This window comes from Oryza glaberrima, chromosome 7, assembly GCF_000147395.1.
Source record: "Oryza glaberrima chromosome 7, OglaRS2, whole genome shotgun sequence".
Taxonomy (NCBI): domain Eukaryota; kingdom Viridiplantae; phylum Streptophyta; class Magnoliopsida; order Poales; family Poaceae; genus Oryza; species Oryza glaberrima.
In genome coordinates this window covers 924,024-948,569 of record NC_068332.1, presented here as the reverse complement: position 1 = coordinate 948,569, position 24,546 = coordinate 924,024, and the positions used below count along the sequence as shown (strand labels likewise).

The window sequence follows — 24,546 nt, the reverse complement described above, 5'->3', positions numbered from 1 at the left end:
TGCATAATGTAATTATCTTAAATCTGAGCATTTGTGAAATATTTTCACCTACTGTCTGAGCGAATGTGTACTCCAATCTGTACAGAGGGTATTACACACTCAGCTGTTTCAGATGCCATAACTTTGAAGAAGACAATGCCAAAGATCTTTGAGGCTAGGAAAAAAAGATCTTTGGCATTGTCTTGAGGCTAGGAAAAAAAGCTGAAAGGGCCCCCGCGTCGCCTCCCGCGTGGGCGACTCGGGCGGTGGAACCCTAGCTGCCGCCGCCGCTCCACCCCACCTCTCAACCCCGCCTCGCCGCCGCCTTAGCGAGTGGCCGGCAAAGCCGGAGGCTTGCGAGGACGGCGGCGGCGGGGCTCGCGGTGGCGGCCACCACCAGAGCAGGCGGGCACCCACGGTGGAGGCCGGCCGGAGCAACGCCAACGTCGAAGCCTGCGCTTGGGAGGAGGTGGAGGCGGGGAAGGAGGAGGTCAGCGAGCTCGGGAGGAGGTGGCAGCAGTGGCGGCGGGGCAATTGAGTCTGGCGCCTCCAGATCTGGCAGCCGGCGCGGGACGGCGCCGCGGGCGGCGAGGTGCGGGGGCACGGCTGGCGGCCTGAGGTCGGCGTAGGAGGGGCCGGCGTGGACGCGCGGCCGGAGACGTGGCTGACGGCGCGGAGGCCGGCGCTCCTTGGGCTGGCAGCGCAGAGGCGGCTGGCTGCGCGGAGGCCGGAGCAGTGAAGGCGGAGAGGCCGGAGCGGAGGCTGGACCGTGGGGGGGCGCCGGTGGGTGGCGCCAAAGCTGGAGCAGCAGCGTTTCCGGCGTCGGTGCAGGCCCAGATGGTAGTGCAAAGGGAGCTTGCGGCGGTGGGTCGTCTTCCTCGTCGCCGGTCGACACCTTTGCCCTTCTTGGAGCTCCCTGCCCCTTCTTTGCGGGGAGTTTCTAGGTTGGATTGAGGCAGCAGGTTGTCAGCGAGGGAAGCTCAGGATGCCGAAGCAATGCCACCCAGTCCCGGGTTCTCCTTTGGCCAGATTTGGCGAGGAGGCCGGCGGGTGGTGGAATGGAGGGGTCCTGGGCCAACTCTCAGGGATGGTGGTTCGATGAAGTCGGCCGACGGTGGGGCGTCTGTGCAGTATGGTGGTGGTCTTGTCGTTGGCAGGACTGGAAGCTGACCGGTGGAGGGGCATCGGTCGGGTGTGGCAGAAGCCATGTGTCGCCGATGTGTAGATGGTGGATTCGGATTGGGCGACGGACCACGGCAGTAAGGGGTTCCGAGCGAAAGTTTAGCCCAATTTCTTTGGGCCAACAGTGACTACGCCTTCAGGCATGGTAACCCTCCTGAGGGCATTGTTGAGGTACCCCTCCTCCCTCGGCAAGGAACTCTGAGTGAAAACCTTGTCCAGTCCTTTGGACGGATGACGACGGCGTCTTTCGGCGTCACAACCCTCGTGAGGGCGTCGTTTTAGAGTCTTCGTGTCGTAGTGGTGTTGTTGGCCCGGTGGTGATTGGCCTCGCATAGCGATGGCCGGTTCGGTGCTTGGCTTCCCTTTCTGTAGCGTGTGTTTGGACGGTTGGCACATGGTTCAAGGCGTGTGCTCTGGTGCACATCTTTCCTCGACAGCCAGCTGTCAATGTAAAACTTTTCTTATAAAATTTTCTTTCTATCTTAATTACATCGAATGACCTCCTTCGGTCCTTCCGGCAAAAAGACAATGCCAAAGATCGTGAGTTGAATTACTATTTTACACCTTCCAAGTTAAATCCTGCCAAGCATGTCCGATTCTGCAGGTGCAGCGGCCAGACTTTACAAGATCAGCTGCAGCAAGTTCTTGGCAGCCTACAAGTCACCCTTGAAGATATGCGCGAGTTTCTCGTGTTCTTCAACAGTTGTCCTCGTTTATGCCGACAGCCATATAGCATGCACTTGGTTTTAGACAGGTGCTTGTTCGGTCGTCAGATGGAAACGGAGCACATCATGAACTTCCTGCTCAAAGAGGACATTCCCAGTGCTGAAAATCTAGGTGTCCTGCCGATCATTGGCCCAGGAAAAGTTGGGAAGAGCACCCTGATTGAGCATGCCTGTGAAGATGAAAGAGTGCGTAACCGCTTCTCTCAAATTGTGTGTTTTAACGATGACGATGTAGGACATGCAAATATGGTGGCTCTTAGAGATTGTGGTGTAATTAAGCATAAAAACCATTCTATTGGTGGAGACAGGATGCTAATCATTATCAAATTAATGGGAGACATTGATGAGGGTGTATGGGGAAGATTGTACTCTGCTTCCAAAACTAGTGTTGCAGTTGGAAGTAAAATTATAATCACAAGCCGATCTGATAAGATTGTAAGCTTTGGAACGACACAAGTTCTCAGTGTAAATTTCTTTACTCAAGAAGCTTATTGGTACTTTTTCAAGGTGCGCACATTTGGAAGCTTGGATGCAGAGGAGCACCCAAAGCTGGCATCATTAGCCATGGATATGGCCAGGGAGATGAACCAGTGCTTCATGGGTTCATGCATCTATAGTGTGCTTCTGAAAGCAAACTTTAATGCTCGGTTTTGGAGCATGGCGCTGGCAAGAATCAGAGAATTCAAGCTGAAGAACAACTTAATATACAACGCGTATCTTGTTGGTGGTCCTTGGGAGGCGGTTAAACCTGCATATGTTAGGACGGTAAACAAAATTTCCTCTGAATATCTTGTGGTTCTTCACGACTATCAGACATTCTCTGTTCCAAACATGGTCCATTGTTACACAAACTCTGCTCAGAGTGAAGGTGAAGTCCCCGAGGTCAGTATGCAAGATTTTCTCTTCGGAAGTGTTAAGCCTCAAGGAAAATTCAAGGTTCTCGCATGGAGATCTCACCTTCCACCTCACTACAACTACATTTTCAACTGTGAGGTACGGAGGCCACATCATATGGTCACCAGTAAGAAGAGATCTCATAAGCTTTGCACCTGACCATCTCAGATAGTAATCCATATTGTTAGGTTGTGGTACCTTTTAGTATCTAAGCTACGAGATCTTGTTATTGTCTGAAACTGTTGTATAAATATGAGCATCTGTGTACATCCAAGCTCCTATGTAAATGTGATATTTTCATGAGGTAGCCAAACTCAATTTATCAGCATTAGTTAACTTCTTTCAACAAGAGAGGAAACCTGCTCCCATTTCTAGAAATGTGATTTGATACAAAGCATCCTGCCTAGTCTTGCTACTAACCTATAAGAGCATCCAGTGCAACAATGTCATATTTTGACGCCAGCACATCACAATACTGTAAGCTTAATTGAAGTAATATCTGCATACTTGTTTCATGAGCTATTTTCAAACTCCGAAGAAGTGCTATTTTCATGAGCTCGACCAGGTACAGTTCAAAAGCACTTCATAGTCTCTAAAATTCAAGTCTTCTTTGATTCTCTATTATACCTGTTTCTTGGAGTAGCAAACGAAGCTAGTGGCGGTGTCGACCAGATCTGGTGGCAACGGCAGGCGGGTCCTCCGACAATGGCAGAATGGGTTGGCGATACCCCCTCTCCGTCCACCTCGTCGTCTGTTAGTCGATCAAGGTACCCAATTTTCAAGGATCTGTAGCATGTTCTGGATTTTTTTCCAATCTAGCAGATAAGTGTATCATGTTCTAAATTTTTTAAGTTCAGCAGAGTAGTGTATTGATCCCAATGGAATTTCAGAAATGTGGCTAGTCAGCTGCTGTTCAAGTGGTTAACCATAATTTATTGTTCAAGAAACATAGCTAGTCAGCTATTGAAGGACATAACAACCGCTGTAGGGGATCATTTTCTGGGCAACATATCCTATGCACACATGCCCTCACGTGTACACACGTGCACACCAACTAAAAAATGTCACCAAAAAATCTAGAAAAAATCATACACATACTTTCAATTGTATTACACCTAGGGTTAAAATCTTAACGTCAAATTCATTATATTTTAGCCGTAACAAAAAAAACAAAAAATCTGACAGTTTTAAGGTTGCAATTTTGTCAGAATTTTATCTTTTTTGTTATTCTCTATATAGAATGAATTTGAAGATGCGACTTTGCACGTAGATGTAATACTATTGAAAGTACATGTATGAATTTTCCTAGAATTTTTTGTGATAATTTTTAGTTGGTGTACATGGTGTGTACACGCGAGGGCCTGTGTGCATAGGATACGCTCCCCATTTTCTGAATGTTTTTTGCTAGTTAAAAGAAATAGAAGCTAAAACTTGACCCTTATCAAAAGAGACAAAAGAAGAAAACCATTTTCTGAATGTTCATTCCTTTTCTAACCTGTCGCTGTTGTAGCATTGGCTAGCATGCGAACTGGTCAACTAAAATGCATGTGCTTTTGAAACTTGACGAGAATTCCATGGCGCTGAACCAAACCTGTAGAATCGTCTCCGCTATGTAGTCAACCTTGTACGGTTATATTATTGGAACTGCAAAGAAAAAACAGAAAGTAGGATCCAAACAGTTCACACTGAAAAGTATGGTTTGAAATAAATTCTAGATATACATGTAACTTTGTATATGTAACCACAGGGCAATACCTTTCTCTTTATGGAGACTTGGAGTTAGTAGAGTATGTGGCTGCCTTAATTCAGATCATATCCCCTCTTTGTATATGTAACCAGTGCAATACCCTCTATAAACATTCAGATTGTGTTTTCTCAGGTACCAGCTCTTCACCACTTGAGTGATTTACAAAATTTCAGATCATATCTTTGCTGATCATATCAGAAGTACACATGGAGACATTTCTGTCCGTGATTCTGAGTGATCTTGCCAGTAGATCCATATCTTTGCTGATCAACAAGTGCTCAAAGCCAACATTACCATCCGTGGAGGAGAGACTGCAACGACTGCTGCTCCGGGTTCGTATCATTGTGGAGGAGGCAGAGGGACGGCTTATCACAAACCAAGCCATGGTTCAGCAACTGAACATGCTAAGGAAGGAGATGTACATAGCGTATTACACCCTCGGCAACTTCATATGCCATGGCCATGAAGAAGACAATGCCAAAGATCATGAGGTGAGTAACTATTTTAAACCATCCAAGTTAAATCCTGCCAAGCGCATCCGATACTTGTGGGATGGTGGCCAGACTTTGCAAGATCAGCTGCAGCAAGTTCTTGGCAGACTACAAGTCACCCTCGAAGATATGCGCGAGTTTGTCATATTCTTGAACTATTGTCCTCGTTTGTGCCGGCAGCCATATAGCATGCACTTGCTTATAGACAAGTGTTTGTTCGGTCGCCAAATGGAGATGGAGCATATCATGAACTTCCTGCTCAAAGAGGATACTCCCGGTGCTGAAAATCCAGGTGTCCTACCGATCATTGGCCCCGGGAAAGTTGGGAAGACCACCCTGATTGCGCATGCTTGTGATGATGAAAGGGTCCGTAATCACTTCTCTCAAATTGTGTGTTTCAGTGAGGATGATCTTGAAGATGCAAGCATGGAGACTCTTAGATATTCTGGTGTAATCAAGCATCAAAACCATGCCACTGGTGGCGAAATGATACTAATAATCATCGAACTAACCAGAGACATCGATGAGGGTGTGTGGAGAAGGTTGTACTCAGTTTGCAAAAGTTGTGTTGCAAATGGCAGTAAAATTATAATCTCAAGCCGATCTAATAAGATTGTGTGCTTTGGAACGACACAAGCTCTTCGAGTAAAGTTCTTTACTCAAGAAGCTTACTGGTACTTCTTCAAACTGCGCACGTTTGGAAGCATGGGTGCAGAGGAGCACCCAAAGCTGGAATCAATAGCAATGGAGATAGCAAGGGAATGGAATGGGTGCTTCATGTCTTCAGGCATCTACAATGAACTTCTAAAAGCAAATTTCAACACTCGGTTTTGGAGCACGGTTCTAACAAGAATCAGAGAATTCAGGAAGTTGAATATCTCACTCTATGCAAATTTTGATGGTCCTTGGGAGGTGGTTGAATCGGCATATGTTAGGAGGGTAAATGAAATTTCCTCTGAATATGTTCTGATTCTTCATGATTATCAGACATGTTCTGTTCCAAACATGCTCCATCATTGTACAAACTCTGCTCAGAGTGAAGTTGAAGTTCCCCAGTTGAGTTTCGAAGATTTTCAATTTGGAAATATTAGGCCTCAAGGAAAATTCAAGGTTCTCGGCTGGAGATCTCACCTTCCACCTTACCACGACTACATGTTCAGCTGTGAGGTACTGAAGTCGCAGCATACAGTTGCCAGAAATAAGCGACCCCGAGAACTTTGCAGACGCGACTTCGGATTGAGCACTTGATTTTTAGCTAAAAATCGGGCACCCGCCTCATCCTGCGTCAGCTACCTGACAAAGACATAGCGTAGCTGCAGCCTGTAGAGCCTACTAGAAACCAAGTCACTACTACTCTACTAGATACATGCATGCATTTAGTAAAAAAAAATATGATTACTTGGGTTGGTATAAGTATTTTTTTAGCAATGTTTAAACTATATTTTTCTCTTAAATAACTTCTCCAATCTATAATTCGGTTGCACTATTAAATTCGTTGTAATTAAATCTTTAGAACAAGATCACACATGGTTATATTTCGTTGAAAAGAATATTTAGCTTGTTTATGGATTTTTTTAAAATGTTGCACATGTTTTATGTGAATTTTTCAACTAGTATTCATATGATGTTTTCACTAGCTAGTTATTTCTAAATGTTGCACACGGTGTTCCAGGAAATTTTCAGCAAGTATTTTGTAGTGTTTCAATAGGTACAGATTAATATTCATAGTGATACAAAATTATTTCAACAATATCATTTTTTTTCAAATATATCGTATCTCTTATATGAATTTTATTGTTTCACTTGTTGGGATTCAATGTTTCATATATGTGGTTATTGGTGTTGCGGTTGGTATTTTTAAATATTGCTTTTCTCTTAAAAAATTTTCTTTAAGGGGTGTTATAACGTTCGATTTTTTTATATAATCATTTGATATCTTTTTATAAAGATTTAATTGTAAACAATATAACGGGGTTATCGGATCGTAGAACTGACCATTATTTTAGGAGAAAAAAATATTTGTAAAAGAGAAAAAATGTGCAAAATGAGATATAAAAAATTTGTGTGAACATGCATGGCTAGGCAGAGTAGTGTACGGGAGAGGCGAGGCGGGCGGGCGCATGATTTTTAGATCGTTGATCGGGCGCCCGGCTCAAGGCATTGTTCGAACTTTGCGCCTAACCATCTGTTGGTAACTTTTTTACCAAAAGACAATCACGATCGAGACACCTAAACGTCTTGCGGTGATATGGAGTAGCTAACCACCTAAATCTTGACAAAGCTAAACAAGAAGACAACAATCGAGACACCTAAACGCCTTCCCGTGATATGGAGTAGCCAACCACCTCAATCTAGACAAAAACTAAACCAAGATAGGTTTTGTAAAACTAAACCAGCTATCGAAGCCAATTTAGGCTGATTCTGATTGATATGGAGATAACTATCCGTCTCATAGGCGAATCGGAAATAGTTGTATACGCAAGATAGCTAATCGATTCCTTGTGTCTCCTCGTGTGCAGGTAGCAAAAGTTCCAAAATATTGATTAGCCGATGCAATTGAATGGCTTTGATTGATTTTTTTAAATGGCTTAGAAAAGATGCACGTGCGTTGCAACGCGTAGAGCCAATTTAATTAGTACATATGTGTTGGTGGATAAATAATCACAACCCATTATTTTTGTTTATTCATGTGCTTATATCCGAATCACTTATTACCAAATAAAAGACTATTTGTGTGCAAATCTTTTAGGCTATGTTTGGATAGTGGGAAATGAGAAGTGGGATTGGAATTGGGAAATGAATAAAGGGTTAGGATTAAATGAAAGAGAGAGAATGAATGGTGAAGATTTAAAGATGCCTTTTGGTGGGTGAGAAATCATTTCCCTAACCCATTAGCCAAACAAGGCCTTATAGTCATGTTCTTAGTGACTCAAAAGCAAATGTTGTAAAATAAAGTATAATAAAAAAACAAAAAAAGTTGATTCAAAATTAAGTTATAAAATTTAAAATTTGACTCATAGGAATAAGCATAAACCAAACAATGAAGCCTTCAAACACAAGCTCGTTTTGTCGTCCAGCTTTATCTCAAGTTGGGCAGAAATTGACGACGGACAGAATCAGCAACTTTGATCATCCTTTATTCTAGTTGACATGTTCTTTTCGAAAGTAAAACTAATTCTCAGGGTCTATTCATATTGTAACTAAAATAAACCTTACCAAATTTTGTCATTGCTAATATTATCAAGTTTTGGCAAAATTCCTTATGTATTTATTGAAGTGTGGTAAAAGACTAAATGTAGGGGAAGACTACGGGTCGGACGTCCAGAGAATAAAAAAAAACGGACACACCCCAGTACCTACTACTGTTGCATGCATCGAACGAATCTGCCCCATCGATTTCATAAGTGCTTATTCCTACATGATTACTCTCTTTACCACTCTCTCTCTCCTCTATAACCACTTTATCAACAACCTATAAACATTTTTTCCTCTTAAATTCTTTATCCGATCTACCATCAGATTACGTCGTTGTACTTATAGCAATTAAATCTTTACATAAGATGTCACATGAATATATTTTGATGAAAAAAATATATATGTTCCTACTAGTGAAGTTTGATGTTTCATGCGAGGGAAGCAAATGTTTCACATGAAGTTCGAGTTTGTTGCAGATTTTAAGTTTTCTTTGTTGCTGTCTTTGTTTAATTTTAATGTTGCACATGATGTTGTTTGGATGGTTTAATAACTATTTTCCTGTGTTTCACGTATTCATTTGAAATGTTGCACATGGTATTCTTGGGATGTTTCAGCAAATGTTTTGTAATGTTTCAACGGTTATAAGTTGATGTCGTGTATAATGTAAAAATATTTTAGTTAGGATTTAACAATATTATTTTCCTTATTTATTTATTCTTCTACCATGTGTAGGAACATGTATACGTAATATCTATATCATTCAATTCTCTCGGCCAAATAGTGTCGACACATGCAACACAGTAAAATGCTTGTTGAAACATTTTGCTCCTATGCATGAAACGCCAAATCTAAACAATTGAAACATACACATATTTTTTATTAGAATATAGTCAAATGAGATGCCATTGCAAATATTTAATTATAAGAAACATAACAGTATAATAAGATCATAGATTAGATAAATTGTTTAGAATAAAAATCATTTTAAACAAGGAGGTAGGAGAGATAAAAAGCTAATAGTTGGTCATGTCATATCCATTGCATGCTGCAGCTCATCACATCACGTCCTTCCATGCTTTGTTGCATGCTACCATTATCTTCATCATAAATAATCCATTCTCGTGCTACGTTTTGCTAGCTCCGACGGAGCGTTCGATTTTTCGTCAGGCGTCGGACATCTGATAAGAAGCATTTTCGCTAAATGTATGCATATCTTTGACAACTTTACCAAAAAATGGTATGGCTTGAAATGGCTTCAATCTGAATAACCCCTTATGGATTATTGTAGCGGTTTGACTGGTAGTACGTACGAGCATGTGTGGAGACTGACTTAAAATCGTGCTAACATGTCATAGGAATCATGCCGTGTAATACAAATAGAATCGGATAATCTGGGCAATGACGTACGAGATATCCACACGGACTCTGCAAGTTTCATTCACTTGGTATCCACGTCACACGGACTCTCTTTCACAATTCGAGTCGTGACTTCGCAACGAATGCTATGCATGATAGGAATCGGATACGGGCGGCGTACCATAGTTTTGATAAAAACATCTTCAATTTTTAAATCACGGGCAAGGGCAAATCGCGCTCGCGAGGGCGTCGTGGGACCAATCGGACATGCGGAAAATCGCGTGTGAGGGCATTGCGGGCCCAATCGCGGCGGCACGCAAAGGCGTGTGTGGAAAACAAACTCAGGCGCGGGCCCGATCACTGCGTGTGGGAAGGAGCGCATGAAAAGGTGTGGGCCCAATTAATTCACGCGCGTCTCGGATAAGAGGGACACCCTGGCTTAAAAAAGAAAGGATTTGACAGAAATATAAATTAAAAACAAAACATAAAATCAAAACTGATTCAAGCACAGATGACGTATCAAAATTCTGGTGGAAACATCTTTAATTTTTATAATAGTAGAGATAGAGAAGAGATAGAGATATAGGTGGTGTTTGAATCTCGAGAAGATGAAGATGAAGATTAAGTGTCTCACGCAAAACGAGGTGGTAATAACGTGTGATTAATTAAGTTTTAATTATTGCAAACTTAAAAAATGGATTAATATGATATTTTAGAACAACTTTAATATAGAAAGTTTTCGCATAAAACACACCGTTTAGCAGTTTGAAAATCGTGCCACAAATATCCAAAACTTAATCCACTTTTTTAAGTGGAAACGAACGGAACCTATAGAGATGGAGATAGAGAGCAACAACGTACTGGGTAGGCTTCCTAGTTGGCTTGTATGTGCCGATCAACGTACGTTGAATCGGCTTCTAGTTTTTCTGGATCGGCCAAAATAGGAACACAAGAACGAAACGGCAACCGCTACTCCTGATCCTCAAGTCCTGATGGCCTTGACGAATTGATCGATGTCCGTATCTATATATCTATGCAGCGTCGTCACGCGGCTGCAGATAGGAAAAATACTCTGCGACACGGCGGCTTTCCTCGGACTCACTCACGGTGTTGATCTATTCCTGTAAACTCACCTTGATTTGATTTTCTTTTTGGCAGCAGATCGAGAGCAATCCGATTGCTGTTGCGGATGACCGGACAGTGTGGCTGCCGAATAGATTGATCCAGTGTGTAATACGTAGACGGCGGCAGTGGATGTATGTGGATTGATTTCGGTCGGATATATAGCCGAAATTTTTTTTACGTTTCCTAGCATAGTCACCAAAAATCGTATTGGTAACTTTCTTATAGCAAGAAGACAATTACGATCGGGACACCTAAACATCTTGCGGTCGCCAACCACCTTGATACAAAACTAAACTGGCTAGCGAAGCTGATTTATATATCAAAATTAGCCTCTAGACTGATTTACCGTCTCGTGGATGAATCGGAAGGTTTACGGGATAAACCTACAAAGAGGTATCGCACCCTTGCAGTGAAGTCGGATGATTTGTGGCGCAAATCAACAAAGATGGATGAACTATTGTTAGGTAGAAGATAAAGTAGAAAGCATGGCTGAAAAGTAAAGGTAAAAGAACAATTCGATAGATTATAGGGATTGTGGTTTGGGGGTTAGAATCGAACCGACCATAGCCCTTATAAAGGGGTCGGTCTTATTTTCTACAGGACCCTTTCCATGTTTTATTGAGGATGGTGATCAATTAGAACTCAAAAAATACCTTCTCAAGTAAGAGAACCCGAGACCCGGCGAAATTGAACTCGGAGTCAGACTCACCCGATCTGACCGACCACATGCCACCAGTCAGACCGGTCCCACACCGCCAGTTTAACCGGCCCTACGGTGGCGGTCATACCAGCCCCATAAAGGAAACCAGGTCCTTTTTAAATTCGGCCATATTTTTCTATTTATGTTCGAGGTGTCAAATTTGGGTGTTAACACCATCTTGTTGTTTTCTGAAGATTTGCACCTGTTTATCTGAGAAGCTGCTGTATAATGTAATTATCTTAAACTGTAATAGTTCTGAGCATTTTTTAAATATTTTCACCTACTGTCTGACTGTCTGAGCGAATGAGTACTCCAATCTGTTATGTAAATGTGCTGTTTATGAGAGGCCATCAAACTCAATTCGTCAGCATGTCGAATTATCTTTCATTAGTTGAAGCTTGAACGTGTCAAATGCGCAAGACGTCAGGACATGCAGAACACCATGAGAACTGACATCAACTAATTGATTCTATGTAATTTGTTATCCCCTGCCAATTTTGACTTCTGATCACTGATTGCTTGTTAGTTGTTACAACTTGTAACATACAATTAAAGCATCCTAATCCTAATTGATAGATAATTCAAACACTTCTTGGCACTATCAAAAGTTTCAGATCACATAATATAAGTTATACTTCTACTAGCTAGAGGTAGCTCATTCCATTGCAGAACCATTCTGCAAGGTTTTCTCCAGCCAACATGGAGGCAACCATTTCTGTCATCCTGACTGAACTTGCAGGTAGATCCATATCTTTCCTTGTAAGCAAATACCTGAATCAGCAAAAGCCGGCTCCAAGCGACGATGAAAGATTGGAGAACCTGCAAAGGCTGCTGCTGCGGTTTCGCATCATCGTCGATGAGGCCGAAGAACGGTGCATCACCAACCAAGCCATGCTGGAGCAGCTGAGCATCCTGAGGAAGGAGATGTTCAGAGGCTACTACACCCTGGACACCTTCAGGTGCAGAGCTCATCAAGGCAAGGATCATCATGGTGAAGTGAGTCCATCTTTTGCCATCTCTAAATTCAGTCATGCCAAGCGTATCCGTTTCTGCAGTGACAGTAGCAGTCAGAGTTTGGGTGAGCTGCAGAGAGTTCTTGGGGACCTGGAGAACACCATTGTTGATGCTACTGAGTTCATTGCATTCTTAAGCAGTTGCCCTCGCCTTCATCGTCAGCCGTATAGCATGTACTTGATCTTGGACCAGTGCATGTTTGGGCGCCAGACGGAGATGGAATATCTCATCAATTTTCTCCTACAACCTGGGAATCATAGCACACTAGAACCAGGAGTTCTGCCGATTATCGGTCCAGGGAGAGTTGGGAAGAGCACTCTTGTCGAGCATGCCTGCAATGATGAAAGGGTGCGCAGTCACTTCTCGCAAATTGTGTTCTTCACTCGAGCCGATCTTGAAGATGAAAGCATTGTGGATCTTAGAGATGGCGGTGTAATCAAACATCGAAACCGTGCCTCAGGTGTAGGAAGGGTGTTGGTCATTGTTGAACTAGATGAGGATAGGTATTCAGAAGGACTAGATAAAAATATCGATGGGGTTTTATTGGAAAGACTATACTCGATATACAAAACTCGCATTCCTCGCGACAGTAAAATCATAGTCACAAGCCGATCAGACAAGATTGCGAGGTTAGGAACCACACCACCTCTCAGATTACAGCTTTTATCCAAGGAAGCCTACTGGTACTTCTTCAAGGTGAGAACATTTGGGAGCATGGATGCTTCAGAGCACCCTGAAATGGCATCAATAGCCATGGATATTGCAATAGAAACTGAAGGGTGTTTCATGGGTGCCAATCTCTTCAGTAGATTGCTGAGATCAAATGCCAACAGTCATTACTGGAGCTTGGTTCTTGCAACCCTGAGAGAGTTCAAGAAGAAGAACCAGCATATTTGGTCATTCATGTATGCTGCAGATCAAATTAAAGCTTTGGATCAGGTGAATGAACGAAGTGAAGAAGCAACTGAACTTCTTGTGATTCTTGATAACTATCAAACAAGCTGCTCACATGCATCTTCCCACTGTGAAGCTGAAGCTGAAGCTCCCAAGATATCACTGGTAGATGCTCTGTTTGGAAGTGTTAGGCCTCAAGGAAGATTTGATGCACTTGGATGGAAATCACAGATAGCACCTTACTATAGCTACATGTATAGTTGTGAGATACAGAGGCCAAAGTGTTTGGCCGCTAGGAAGAACAAAATGAAGAAGAATGGTGGCTGATCATATTATGAGTTTTATGCACCCTGTTATTGTCACATGTAGGCACTATGTATTCATATTGTAACCCCTAATAGTAATAGGTAGTAGAACCTTTTTTTTTACAACTAAACGAGATATATAATCCTAGCCTCTAATCTCTCATATATTGTTTCCAGTTTTTGGCTTTTAATATTTTTCTCATTTTAAAACTATATATTCTCATAATATGTGAGAATCAATATTATCCGGGGAGCAAGGGCTTGTTCGACTGCAAGGTCCAGCACCGCCTTTGTACTTATAATGTTATTATTATAGTAAAAAAAAGTTCACTTTTAGGAGGAGCTTAGGGAATTTACCTGCATTCCAACCGTAGTGTGTTAGTACTTCTGAAACTAGTGAAGAAAAATATCTTGGAAAATGTACACCAAATGTCCCTCAACTTGTTATCGGGATACGAAAACGTCCTCGAACCGCAAAACCAGATACCACGGGTCCCTTAACTATACAAAACCGGTCACAATAGGTCCCTCGGCGGTTTTGATCCCGGTTTTGTCCTACATGGCTGCTGAGTCAGCGTGGGATCCACATGAGCCCCACATGTTATAGTGCCATGTCAGCCTACCCTCTCTTTCCCCCTCTTCTCATCTCTCTCACTCTCTCTTCTCTCAGGGCAGCGGGAAAGGAGCGGAGGCCACGCCGGTGCCGCACGGCCTCTCGCGGCCGTCCTCCCACGCCGCCAATGCCGCCGGGGAAGGAGCTGAGCGTGGCCGTCGGGGACGGAGCAGGGCGCGGCTGTCGGGGGTGGAGCAGTGCACGGCCGGCGGGTGGAGCTTGGCGCGTGCGGCAGCCACCGGGGAAGGAGCTGGGCGGCGGGGGAGGGTTGGCGAGGGAGGCCGTCGCCGCAGTTCTCGCCCTCTCCCCTCCCCCACCGTCTTGGGGTCGAAGAGGCCCGAGAGGCGGGAGAAAGATGAGGACGTCGGCGTCGGCGGGGGCAGCGTCGTTGGAGAAGGGGAGGGCGTCGCCGCGCGGGCGAGCTCGAGGGCGTCGATGGCGATGTCGTGGCCGTGGTTGAGCTTGACGGTGTGGAGCAGGGCACGGTTGTCGGGGGCGAAGCAATGCGCGCCCGGTGGGGTGGAGCTTGGTGCGGGCTGGGAGCCGCCGTGGGAGGAGCTGGGCGGCGGCGGCGGCGGCGGGGGAGGGTGGGTGCGGAAGGCTGTCCTGCTGGTCCTGCTGGGTCTCCGGCACACCCGCCGCTTCGCGCCGTCGGCGCTGGTCCTGCCTCGCCCCACCGGCCTCCTCACATACACCCGCCTCCCCGCCGCCGTCGCGGCGCCAGAGGACGGGTCCGCGCCAGCCGTGGCGAACTGGGCAGAGACGGCGCGGCCGGCGACGACGATGATGCCGTCGCGGCCCGCCTCGCGGAGCGCGCGGCGGGCGGCGGCGCAGGACCGCGCCCCACCGACCTTGCCCAACGGCCTCCTCCCCTCCTGTCGGCTAGCCTACGCCGCCCTCGCCGGTGGCCTCCGCTCCTTTCCCCACCGCCCTGAGAGAAGAGAGAGTGAGAGAAATGAGAAGAGGGGAAAAGAGAGGGTAGGCTGACATGGCACGATGACATGTGGGGCCCACGTGGGTCCCACGCTGACTCGGCAGCCACGTAGGACAAAATTAGGATAAAAACCGTCGAGGGACCTATCGTGACCGATTTGTATAGTTAAGGGACCCGCGGTATCTGGTTTTACGGTTCGAGGACGTTTTTTATCCCGATGACAAGTTGAGGGACCTTCGGTGTACTATTTCCAAATATCTTTGGTATCGCCTTCATGGCCCAATAGAGAGAGGTAAGGGGAAGCGGCCCAAGGCTTTCTTTTCAAGGATCTGGTATCTGTAGTCTTAGGGCCCAAACAAATTAGGCCCATTTCGGGCAAGAATAGATCAGTACACACTCACACGATCAAATCAAGCGCAACAGAACGATCGATGTCTACGTTTGCCTCGCTTGTTAGCTTGTTGCATGTATATATATCATAAAAAAAACGTAATGATTAATCAGCAGCAGCTAGCTAATACTTTGTCATAAAGGAAATAGGTTGTTGCTTGTATATATCTCATTCTCATCGTCGTCCTTCGCCACCTGGGTAGTTACTAGTTAGCATAACTAATTATAGTTGTAACTTGTAAGTAGGGCTATATCCTTTGCCCATACTTAAATCTATACCTACGCTGCTTAGGAAATTAAGGTTGATAGATATGGAGGAGTTACATATTTAAGTTGTAATATGAGAATGGTAATATCTATTTTACCTATTTTGTCAGTAGGGGTAGTGGATCGAACATGGATGCCGGGGAGCTCAAGCCCCTCCCACCCTGCTTTTTTGTGGAGAAAAGCATAAGTATATTACTTAACTATTGAGTCCTCACAAACAAGTTGTAAGATGAAATTACAATTGCTTTCTAGCCAGAACTTCGTAATGGGCTCCATTTGAGCCTTATTAGCTACTAGAACTAGAACATGACGACTCACATGGTTTTGGCACCTACGGATTTTCTGCGTTACAACCACGCGATCTCCAGTAATAAGCCTCTCCTACCCTGTTAGATCATCGCCATAGAGAGGACATAAGGAAGGAAAGAAGAATAAGGAGTTGTAGGAGAAAGAAGAAAATAAGCCCCCTCCTTATCAAATTTAGATCTATCCTTGTTGTTGGGCATACATGTTAGTACACCTACCTTCATCTCAAATATAACAACTTCGTGGCTATGTACATAGATACAAGATATTATAATATTGTGGACGGAGATAAGGACTATATATATATATATATTAGCTATGTGTAATATGGTGGCTAATCTCAGCACCATTCATCATGCATCATGCATGCAACTTAACTTACATGAATTGCAGATTCATGCATGCATGCGAGTTGAGCCATATATATACATTGTATATCTAAGAAAAATATATACAAGTCGTGTACGTGTCAATTTCCATGCTACCTCGAGCTAAAAAGAAATGAATTATATTTCAGCTATGTGTGTCTATTTAGCTAGCTAACTAGCTCAATCAAATTAGTTGGAGCTATGCTAGCGATCAATTAATTTGTGAGTACGTACATGCATGCATGATCTGTACCAAACGATCTATGTACATATATGTAATAGTACTATCAATCGTGGAGGGACAAGCTAGCTAAGATGGAAGTTGGACCAGTCAAACCTCAATTAGGACAGTCTCAATCGATGCCAATATACGTACTGATTCTGCCTGACTGAGACACAACCAAAATTCAGTTGGTGCTAGTGAGATGGTCCAACACATGCATATACTACCTCTATTTTATAATATAGCAATATAATATAGGACGTGATATATTCGTACTCGATCGGTTGCTATATTATGAAACAGAGGGAGTATGTCATCACTCATTTGTCGATTAGATCAAATTTTACCCATCTCGATCGGTAACCCATGAATTCGTACTGGTTTTTCTATTATCTATTTAATTATATTGGTAATTATACGATTCATCTAACAAATAATTAATGAAAAAAATCATGCATTTTAGTTAGCACGAGAGATTATTCATAGTCGCAACTAAATATAGTTTTTTTTATAGAAACATCATATGATGGTTATTATAATGTATATATTACGGGTACGGACAAACAGGACAAATAGTTTAATTATTAGTTATGGACCTGATATGATCATAAGCTTTAGTACTACGTGTACATGTGCGTGTATCATAGTTTGTCCAAATTAGCATGCATGCATTCTCGATAATCATCCTCTAGTCTAGCTTTGGATCATACTCCATATATCATTGACTGCTATTGCGGCCATGCCTGATATAATTAATCATTCATGAGCTAAAATATTAATCCCAAGAGAAGAACTGGGCCTACATGTCGTGGATCATATATATGATTACTACGTTAGCTTAATTAGAAGGGATAGGCAAACACATCGATCGATGCAATAGGCAAACACATGCATCGATGCAAACACATCTTATTAGCTTAATTATGTGAATTACGCTAGCTGCGCTAAATATTGATATGATGGCTAATTAATCATTGGTACTGATCATGACCGACTTGACGCTGAAATTAGTTAAGCTTATAATTAGCTTTCTAGGGCCTGGGGAAAATGATTATCTTTTGGCACAACACGTACGTTCCCTCCCTAGTTTGTCTCTCACTCCTTTTTCTGAATCAAACAATCATATATAAGTTATGTTAGGCATGCGTAAAGTGAGGTAAATTTTGCTATAGGATGATCAAATTAAGTCTATGTAATTTGCTAGTAGACGTTGTAAAAAACGTGTCCCGGATAAAGGGCACCTAAAAAACGATAATTTGTTACAGGTCATTTTCAACCTAATTGGAAAAAGAATTTGTTTAAAAGACAAAGATATCCCTAAGACCAAAGATGTCTTCTAACTTAGTACTAGAGTGAAGATGAAACATGATACATGCAAGTAATATATTTGGGATAGTGATAGAAGATTTTGAGTTGCATAATTTTTAAATTCTTATTCCAACACTATGTTAGAAGCATGTGGTCGCCCAGAGACATTCGATTCTCATCTATTTGAAAATTTTCTCACTCTACTTGGACTAAAAGTATATTCTCCAATAAATTACCATTTTTTTTATTAACAAAATGAGAGGGGAAGAGGGAAAGGTGGCGGATTTCATCCGGTACGGTGAATTTTTATGGCAGTTTCCAAGGAAAAAGAAGAGACATAAACTAAGGCAAGACATGGAGTGACATCCAATTAATCGGGCCAATGAGGGGGAAAGCCAATAGTGACCATGCAACAGGCACGCTCGCGTCCCCACTCCCATGCCGTACTCATCCTGGTTCATCACAAATTTCTCCCTCGCAAGCATCGCTGATGATGCAGATGTGTTTTGGTTTTTTTTTTTTTCCATCACAGTAGAAGCATGCGTGATGTGGGCTGGGCTAAAAAGTCCAACGGGAGCTGAGCCAATGCCGGCCCAACTTAGCGATATCGTTGATCTGAGGATTCGTAGAACAATCCAACGGCTCATAATAAACAATGACGTGGCACAACATGGTGTAAACTTTATAGCAATAAATAAATGATATAGTGGGTACCAACTATATAAGCAAGAATATATATATATATATATATATATATATATATATATATATATACCTATATATATATCATTTATTTTTCCATCTTGAGTGTTCTTTCTGACTTCCGTGTGATATCCGCAATCTCTCTTGATCCGTAACTCAATACGGAAATCCGTGGGTTCTGTCAAGTTAGCTATAGGTTGTGCCGTATCAACGATTTCTACGGAAGGCGGTAAGATAATATCTTGGGCAGTTATGTATCTAGGACCTTTGACGCAAATTGATGCGGTTCTAACTCCATAGAGATTACTTCTCAATACAATTTCTTTCAAATTTAGTAAAATTTCTTGTACCAATTTTTCAATACCTACTATTGTAGAATATTCGTGCGGCACGATCCCAAATTTTGCATGTGTGATACATGTTCCTTCTGATCATTTAAATAGTGTAGTGGAGTAAAATGGATTTTCTTTTTCATCATGAAAAGTTGTCTTTATAATGATTTGAGAAAGCAGCAAAATAATGATGTAGGGCAGGCCGATCCCGTCGTGTCGTGTATACGTATACTAGTATGTTTGATGGAGCGTCTTTTCATTGATCGTATCCTACGTCTAAAAAAAGACGAAGCATGGGTTTCTCAAACGTTTAACTGTCTGTCTTATATGAAATTCTTTTATACTTAGTATTTTTATTGTTGGTAGATGATAAAACATGATTAATACTTTATGTATGACTTATCTTTTTAATTTTTTTATAATTTTTTCAAACAAGACAGACGATTAAACGCTGGACACGGAAATCTAGGTGTCTTTTTTAATTTTTGACGGAGGGAGTATACACGTTATGTCCTGCTCCGTCATCTTCCTGCAATTAATAAATGATATAACACATCTTTTTGCATTGCATCAGGTTCAATAGGGGTAGAAAAGCCGGTGATAAGCAAGCCACGTAAGTTCTGTTGATGACTTGGCCGGGAGCGCAGATGAGAGAGAGTACGGGCCGGCGACTAAATAGTCGCCCGCCGATACGCGTATTCCAAGAAAAAAGCGCGTTCGTTTTGCACGGGAGAGGAGATGCTTGGCGCAGCGCAATTAAATATCATTTGCTTCAGTAAAAGGAGGATAAATATAGAGCTGACCCTATTGTATATATTAGTATGTATGTTGGCTACATATGACATGGAAAGAAATTGCAGCTCACAGCGGGTGATATTATTAAACTTGCTCTCACATTGACTAGTATCAGTACCCGTACTACACTCGATCCATCATCTCGATCAATCACTAGTACGCCTTTAATCATCGTCATCAACACTACTAATCATTAACTCCATCGATATCGATCGTTTCAATTTCTAGACCAATCCATCCATCCATATCCATCATCTCTCTACTGCTCTCCGAAAGAGAGAGATTTAATTTTATGGCGCCAAATGCGCCGGATCTACGCTACGCGTGTCCGTACGTCGACGGCGACGTACGGCGGCCGCCGCCGCCACGTACGCCGCCGCAAGTGGCTCTCGTCGTCGCGTTCCCGACCGTTGATACTCCGGTGGGCCCCACCGCTGTCGCCGCGCAGCCAAAGCCGCCGCTCTCTCTCTCTCTCGCGGGCCCACCACTACCCCCTTGTGGGCCCCACCCGGACTCACTCCATCAAGTCATCCGGGCCGTCCGCTGCTGATCGGACGGACGAGATCTTCCGGAAGAAGGGGACAGAGAGAGCGGGGTAATTTGCTGCGGCCACCCGATCGAATGCTGACGTGTGCACACTACACCTGCAGGTGTGATCAACAGAACAATGGCGAACCACCATGTGTAGTATAAATAAATCCGATAATTTTGTCGATCGATCGATCGATATTAGATAGGTTTGTTGTCATGGTCGATGCACAGTTCTCTTCTTCCCCATGATCGATCGACCTACAGGAGGAAATTAGCAGCCGATTGACCGAATGTCTTGTTTCGCGTTAGCTGCCGGTCCTCGTCGTCGTCCTCATCGTTGCTTTTTTAATTGTTCCTCTTAATTATTATCCGTTCCTATTTGATGGGCAACGGCAACATTAAAAGTATCGATGTGTTTTCTTTCTCTATGAGCGATGAGGATATGCTCGGATATAATATAGAATTATAGGGAGTGAGACCTGCTTGATTAGAATATTAACCGACCAAATGACAATGTAGTACCTATATATATTGTTATGTTGAACTAGCTTCGTTAGTCCATATATAGTTGCAATTTTGTACTCAATATATTTAAGATAGTCAAATAAAAATCTCAGCCTCTGCATCATGTGATGCATATAGCCGTGTAATTTTGCTTCTATGTGGTGAGGTTATATTCAGTTGGATAATTTGGATCATCGAGAGTTTCTAATTATTATGATACTCTCTTTTTCTTTATTTTGAAAGGTTTCTAATATTGTGTCAAAGATAGTTCCTAACTCCCATAACCTTAAGAGTTTTCTATTTGACATTTACAACATGGGTAATTATTTAGCATAGGCCAAATATTTGAACCATTTTTTAATTATTATTCCAAAAAAGATAACTCAGACCAAATGTTTGTTTTGCGTTAGCTACCGATCGCCGCTGCAACGTCTTGTTGCTTTTTAAAGCATTCGTCTTAATTATTATATTTTCCTATTTGATTGGCAACGACAATATTAAAAGTAGCGATGTGTTTTCTTTCTCCACGAGCGACAAGACTACGTTTAGATATAACAGCCGATTATAGAGAATGAGACTAACCAACCAAATAATTTAGTCATTGTATGCACTGTTGTGTTTGACTGACTTCATTAGCCGTCGGTTTTAATTTTGTACTCATGTGGTGAGTTTATATTTAGTTGGATATATAGTATTACGACATAGAGGATAACCGAGAGTCTCTTATTATTGTGATATATACATTTTTCTTTTGTATTCCTATTGTTTTGAAAGGTTTTCTAGCTCTAATTGAAAAGTTCTTTTTATTGGGCTTTTAGAACATGTGTCTATTGGAAGATGCCAAAGATGTGAAACATTTTCATTTTTAAGGAAAAAGATTATCCAAAATACTAGCTACAAAATTTCAACATGTCATATACTCCTATATTTCTAGAAAAAAAAGATAACCTATGTCAGAATGATTAGAGTAGGTCATTCAATGTAATTAAGATAGAAAAAGAAAATAACTTCTCCTAAATCCCCCGACTATGATAATAGAAAAGAGATAATTTCCAAACAACTAATTAATTACCCTAATAATCATGACAAGATCGGACAGCAGCAAACAAAGATCTATCGAATCTTACATTATCTAGCTCTCTCTTACTCCTCCAATCTGATGAGCCAAAAATGATAGTACTCCAACAACACTAATCATTGTTAAATCACACAAATAATTAGCAAGTCGATCCAGTTTTAGCATGGAGCAGCAGAAGGGGCAGTTTAACTTGGGGTGTGGGCCCCACCCGGAGCACACAGAGAGAGAGGTGTACAGATGGCGGGAAAGTGGGGACGTGGCCCCCATCCTATCACTCCCCCACTCCTCCACTCGCGCCACTACCTCCATCTCCATCGATCGCGCGCGCCTTCTCCTCTCCCGCCACTCCATCGCCGCTATAAATTGCAACGCACCGCTCGATCGATCAAGAAGAAGAAGGGGATTTGATTGATTGATTGATCGGAGCAAGGATGGTGGTGGCTTGTTTGCCGGAGGACGGCGGCGAGGTGGTCCTGGTGCGGGAGTTCGACGGCGGCCGCGACCGTCCCGGCGTCGAACAGGTTGAGCGCGCCTGCGAGGTGGGTCCGAGCGGCGGCAAGCTCTGCCTCTTCACCGACCTCCTCGGCGACCCGCTCTGCCGCGTCCGCCACTCGCCGGCCTACCTCATGCTCGTACGTCTCGTCGGGGGCGTTGCTTGTCCGCCATTGTTGATCACGAGACCTCACACTGGTGCTGGATCGGGTATTGGAATGTGGTTTTCAGGTCGCGGAGGCTGTGGGTGGCCCGCTCGGCACGGAGATCGTCGGCGTCGTGCGCGGCTGCGTCAAGACCGTGGCGTGCGGGCGCAGCCAGCTCTTCTCCAAGGTGGCGTACCTGCTCGGCCTCCGGGTCTCGCCGAGCCACCGGCGGCGAGGGATCGGGAGGAAGCTGGTGGAGAGGATGGAGGAGTGGTTCCGGGAGATGGGTGCCGAGTACGCCTACGTCGCCACCGACCGCGACAACGAGCCCTCGGTGCGCCTCTTCACCGGCGCCTGCGGCTACGCCAAGTTCCGCACGCCGTCGGTGCTCGTGCACCCGGTGTTCGGCCACGACCTCGCGCCGTCGCGGCGCGCCGCCGTCGTCCGCCTCGACGCGCGCGAGGCCGAGCTGCTGTACCGCCGCCGCCTCGGCTCCGTGGAGTTCTTCCCGCGGGACATCGACGCCGTGCTCTCCAACGCCCTGTCGCTCGGCACGTTCCTGGCCGTGCCGCGCGGGACGCGGTGGCGCGGCGTAGAGGGGTTCCTGGCCTCGCCGCCGGCGTCGTGGGCGGTGGCCAGCCTGTGGAACTGCAAGGACGCGTTCCGCCTCGAGGTGCGCGGCGCGCCGCGGCTGTGGCGCGCGGCCGCCCGCGCGACGCGCGCCGCCGACCGCGCCGCGCCGTGGCTGGGCATCCCGTCCATCCCGAACCTGTTCGAGCCGTTCGGCCTCCACTTCGTCTACGGCCTCGGCGGCGGCGGCCCCGCGGCGGCGCGCATGGCGCGGGCGCTGTTCCGGCACGCCCACAACGTGGCGCGGCGCGGCGGGGCGCGCGTGGTGGCCACCGAGGTGGGCGCGTGCGAGCCGCTCCGCGCCGGCGTGCCGCACTGGCCGCGCCTCGGCGCTGACGACCTCTGGTGCATCAAGAGGCTCGCCGACGGCTACGGCGACGGCGCGCTCGGCGACTGGAGCAAGGCGCCGCCGGGAACCTCCATCTTCGTAGACCCAAGGGAGTTTTAGCTTTGATGCTAATTCTACCGTAGATCACGCATCCGACGGCCCAGGGTTGTCGAGGGGAGCCTTGTGTAATTTCGCTGTTTTTTGTGAGGGTGTAATTAATGATGTGTTCATAGTTACATCAGTGGAATATACCAATGGACTTTTATATATATGTTTGGCTTAATTTGTGTTTATGGTGTGATCTTGGTCGTCTTTGCATGCTTTAGTGAAATGTTCCTCTGTTTTTTTTTTCCTCCTTTTGTGTAAACGAAGTTCTAGTGGAAATGGAATGTTCCAAGCTAATTTTAAAATCTTGCAGCTGTTTGTTTTACATGCATGTAGCAAAACAGTGTCAAGAGTTTTAGTAGGGCCATCAGAGCAACAGGTGTGTTGTACTTGTGCAACTGCACAATCATCTGAGACATGAAATAGAATCTTGACCATCAGCATGTTGCAGGTGGTGTGTGTTATGATTTGCGCAATTAAACCACATGTTTGTGCACAGTAATATGCATTTAATAAGGAGGTGAGCTATGCCATTCTACTTGGAATTTCCAATAGTGCCAAAACTGCGACACAACTGATCAATTAATCGTGCACCAAAATATATCGGATTTATATTACAGTTATTTGATTTTCTCAAAGAACTATATTGAATTTTGGGGCATCGAATTTGTGTTTTCGAATGGTTCAAACCCGCCACTCCATCCCTATACAATTCTAGCCATTCCCTCTCCCACTTCTAGCCACGACCACCTATATATATCCTCTCCTGGAAACCACTCAACATTTTCGACAAAATTACCATTGGTGTTGGCTCTCTCATTGTGGACAAACATCTTCCATTTACTAGCCCCTTTTCGCCCTCTTATTTAGTAATCTCTAACTGTTGG

The 24,546-nt window shown here is 44.1% G+C and overlaps 4 protein-coding genes across 4 annotated transcripts; all 4 read left to right on the top strand.

The window, feature by feature from the left end:
• Positions 1-1,670: 1,670 nt before the first annotated feature.
• On the top strand, positions 1,671-3,073 carry LOC127779240 (putative disease resistance protein RGA3; the record flags this gene model as incomplete). Its single annotated transcript, XM_052305976.1, has 1 exon — positions 1,671-3,073. A coding segment is annotated over one exon (1,269 nt), but the record flags the coding sequence as incomplete, so codon positions are not given.
• A 1,480-nt stretch (positions 3,074-4,553) lies between these two features.
• Positions 4,554-6,527, top strand: LOC127780078 (putative disease resistance protein RGA3). The gene has a single exon (XM_052307031.1). It carries the CDS (start codon positions 4,734-4,736, stop codon positions 6,264-6,266), a length of 1,533 nt encoding a protein of 510 aa, XP_052162991.1. The 5' UTR covers positions 4,554-4,733; the 3' UTR covers positions 6,267-6,527.
• A 5,559-nt stretch (positions 6,528-12,086) lies between these two features.
• LOC127780601 (putative disease resistance protein RGA3) lies at positions 12,087-13,770 on the top strand. The gene has a single exon (XM_052307527.1). The coding sequence runs from the start codon at positions 12,094-12,096 to the stop codon at positions 13,627-13,629; it is 1,536 nt and encodes a 511-aa protein (XP_052163487.1). The 5' UTR covers positions 12,087-12,093; the 3' UTR covers positions 13,630-13,770.
• Positions 13,771-22,244: 8,474 nt separating this feature from the next.
• LOC127779924 (probable N-acetyltransferase HLS1) lies at positions 22,245-23,987 on the top strand. The gene is made up of 2 exons (XM_052306858.1): positions 22,245-22,590; positions 22,682-23,987. The coding sequence occupies exons 1-2, from the start codon at positions 22,390-22,392 to the stop codon at positions 23,672-23,674; spliced, it is 1,194 nt and encodes a 397-aa protein (XP_052162818.1). The 5' UTR covers positions 22,245-22,389; the 3' UTR covers positions 23,675-23,987.
• The last annotated feature ends 559 nt before the right edge of the window (positions 23,988-24,546 follow it).